Genomic DNA, 3,229 nt, shown 5'->3' with positions numbered 1-3,229 from the left:
GGTGGTCTGTTTGAATTTGGAATTTGCGGCCTAATAAATATTGTCTGAGTCTTTTAACTGCCCAAACGATAGCTAATAATTCTTTTTCAGTCGTTGTATAATTTCGTTCTGGAGGGTTTAATGTTCTCAAAATGAAGCAACAAGGGTGCCCGTCTTGTGAAAGGATGGCTCCTAAACCTTCGTTACTGGCGTCCGTTGTCAACGTAAATGTTTTCGTGTAGTCGGGATATTTTAGTACCGGCGCTTGACATAGTCTTTCTTTTAACGTATCGAAGCTGAGTTGTGTTTTGTCGGTCCAGTGGAATGGCGTGTCTTTTTTCGTGAGTTCAGTAAGTGGTTTTGCTAGTTTTGAAAAGTTACGAATGAATTTTCTGTAATAAACTGCTAGCCCGAGGAAAGATTTTACTTCTGTTGGGTCCTTAGGTTGTCTAAATTTTTTTACTCCTTCTATCTTCTTCGGATTGGGTTTTACTCCTTCACTTGTTACGGTATGTCCGAGGTATTCTAATTCCGGCTTTAAAAATTCGCACTTATCTGGCTGTATTTTCAGCCCCAATTCCCTAAGTCTTTGTAAAACGATAGCTAAGTTTTGGTTGTATTCTTCTATCGATTGACCAAAAATAATAATATCGTCCAAATATACAAAGCAATGTTTGTTAATAAGTCCGCGGAGCGCAGTGTCCATCATTCTTTGAAATGTCGCTGGCGCGTTTTCGAGTCCAAACGGCATTCGATTATAATGGTAATGTCCTTGCGGTGTGCTAAATGCAGCGTACTACTTTGATTTGGGATCCATAGGAATTTGGTGGAATCCTGAGGATAAGTCTAGGGCGGAAAAGAATTTTGCGTTTCCTAACTGTGATATTATGTCATCTATGTCGGGTAGTGGATATGCGTCTTGGTCCGTAAGTTCGTTAAGTTTTCTAAAGTCAATTACAATTCTCCATTTCTGTTCTCCCGAGGCTTCCTGTTTCTTTGGTACAACCCATACTGGGGAATTATATGGAGAGTCGGAAGGTTCTATAATGTTTTTCCTAAGCATTTCGTCCATCTGTCGCCTAATTTCTGTTTTGTGGCATTCATGGGGTCGGTAGGATTTAGTGTTTATGATTTTGTTCTCTTTTAGCGTAATTGTGTGTTTAGCAAGTGAAGTGCACGGTAAGAGTTCTGTTTCGAGATTGAAGACGTCCAAATAATAAAGTAATATCTTTTCAATTGGTTCTCTGAGAGCCTTTTCTATATGTCAAAGTCTAACTAGATCTCTGAATGTAGAAATTTGATTGTAGGTGTTAGAATTTTCGATAGAATTAGTGATTTTTAAGTTGGACTCACCACCATTGATAAAGCATACTGGAGTCGGTCTTCCTTCTAGGTACACTGTCTTTGATATGGCTTGCCCAGGTGATATGGTCGTTACCGGTTGTACCAAAATAGTATTATTGTCTAGTTTTAATTCGTTGTTGGAAAGATTGAATTTAAACTGTCGTAATGCGGGGAAACCTAATATTCCATCTTCTATTAGCGGAAAATCATCATCTATTACATGGAAGTCTATCTTTTTGTCAAACAGATCTATAACGACGCGTTCTGAAGTTTGGAATTCAGAGTGCCCCATTGTGAATTTCTTCACAGGTACCGGTTCTGTTCTTGAAGTCCGTTTTCGCTTAAGCAGGTTGATTCCTGCCCCTGAGTCGACAAGAAATGTTCGTTTCGATTGTCCGGCTGGTCCAAGGAGCACTGTGGGGAGTTCTCCTTGCAGTAGTTGCATTGATCCTGATTCTTTCGTTTCCATCTTGGTGAAGTTGATTGGGGGTGCTCGTTGTTGTAGGCTTGGTGTTCGAAAATTTGGACATTGGTTTGACCTGTGTCCAAAGCGTTTGCACTTGAAACATTGTATCTGGGCTCGTTCTTCTAACGGTGCGCGTTCGGTTCGTCGAAAGACCGTATTAGGTTGTTGGGCGAAACCATTTTGAATCGCCCTGGGCGGTGTGGACGTGAAATTTGCTACTGGTCGTGGTCGATTATCGGGGCGAATGGTCCGTTGCTTGCGGGTTCTGTACTCATGAAAGTATCTTTCGATTTCGATGGCGCGTTTCTCGGCTTCAATAAAATTCTGCGGCGGAGTGGTCAGTAGCATTTGTCCTATTTCTAATTTTAATCCGCGAACAAAGTCCGTTATCGAGTCTTTCAAGATTCTGTCGCTCACGGCGCGTCTGTTCATTTCATCTGGGTATTCGTTAGTAATGCTGTGCTGTAACTCATTGTATGCTTGTCTAAACCGTGTAATATAGCTCTGTACGCTTTCATTAAACGCTTGTCTAGTGTCTCGTAATTGATCCTGGTTTTCACGGACCGAGGTTCGAGTCGCCAAGTTCTGTCGTAGTACTTGGTATAAATGTGCGTATTCTGAGATGTGCACACTACGTATTGCCATAGCTGCTTTTCCCGAAATTCTCTCAGTCTTAATCATTCTTAGCAGTAAGTACTGTTCGCTGCACATTACCCTCATCTCTTCGACTTCTCTAACGAATTCTTCCACTCCTATATCATTTTCGCCGTTAAGTTGTGATATACATCTTATTACGTCCGTAGCTTTAAGCTCTGGTTGCGTAGAACGTTGGAGGAACGCTCTGCCCTCGGGTGATTGGGGTGGCTGAGGCATTGGAGGAGGTTCTCGGAAGACTGATTGATCCGTAGTGGTGGGGTTTATTTCCTTTATAGTTATCAGGGAGCTGGCTTCTGATCCATTTCTCATTTGCGTGCTTGCTAACTTATCGTTTATTCGTGCGATCTCTGCTTCCAGTAGGTTAAATCGTTGCGTGGAAGTCTCGCGTTCTTTCTGCCATGAGTCTATTATAGCCCCAACTGTTGGGTCTATCCCACTACTAGTTGAAGCGGCGTCGACCATTTCGGTATTACTTTCTTGTGGCGTTGCCATTGTTGTACTACTTGTACTGTCTGTGCTATTTGGCAAAAGAGTTCAGCGTTCGCTCACCTTGATCGTTTAGCCCGTAGGAAAGGTTCCGTTGCGGTGTTCCTTTGTCGAAACGTCAGAGGTGTCTGCTCTGTTGCAGTGGTCCGTTGATCCTCAATCTTCGAAGTTGACCGTAGCCCGAAATGCGTAATTTCGTTTTCTCGAAGCTGATGGATCCTGGCACGGATCGCCAAAATGTCACGTAATTTTTAGGGCTGGTTAGCGGAAATAAAATATAGTTGAGTCGTAACACAA

The 3,229-nt window shown here is 42.4% G+C and overlaps 1 protein-coding gene across 1 annotated transcript; it reads right to left on the bottom strand.

The window, feature by feature from the left end:
• Positions 1-775: 775 nt before the first annotated feature.
• LOC117209470 lies at positions 776-2,938 on the bottom strand. The gene is made up of 2 exons (XM_033451555.1): positions 1,333-2,938; positions 776-1,236 (listed from the first exon to the last, which is right to left on the bottom strand). The coding sequence occupies exons 1-2, from the start codon at positions 2,936-2,938 to the stop codon at positions 776-778; spliced, it is 2,067 nt and encodes a 688-aa protein (XP_033307446.1).
• Positions 2,939-3,229: the final 291 nt, after the last annotated feature.

The sequence above is a fragment of the Bombus bifarius genome, unplaced genomic scaffold (genome assembly GCF_011952205.1).
Source record: "Bombus bifarius isolate JDL3187 unplaced genomic scaffold, Bbif_JDL3187 scf7180000008177, whole genome shotgun sequence".
NCBI classification, from domain to species: Eukaryota; Metazoa; Arthropoda; class Insecta; order Hymenoptera; family Apidae; genus Bombus; species Bombus bifarius.
Note: the sequence above shows the minus strand (reverse complement) of the source record. Positions and strands in the feature narration are given on the sequence as shown.

Coding starts and splice junctions, on each gene's coding strand:
- LOC117209470 (XM_033451555.1), bottom strand. CDS start 2,938: ATGGCAACGCCACAAGAAAGTAATACCGAAATGGTCGACGCCGCTTCA. Junction 1,237..1,332: donor AGTATGCTTTATCAATGGTG/GTGAGTCCAACT, acceptor TTTGACATATAG/AAAAGGCTCTCAGAGAACCA.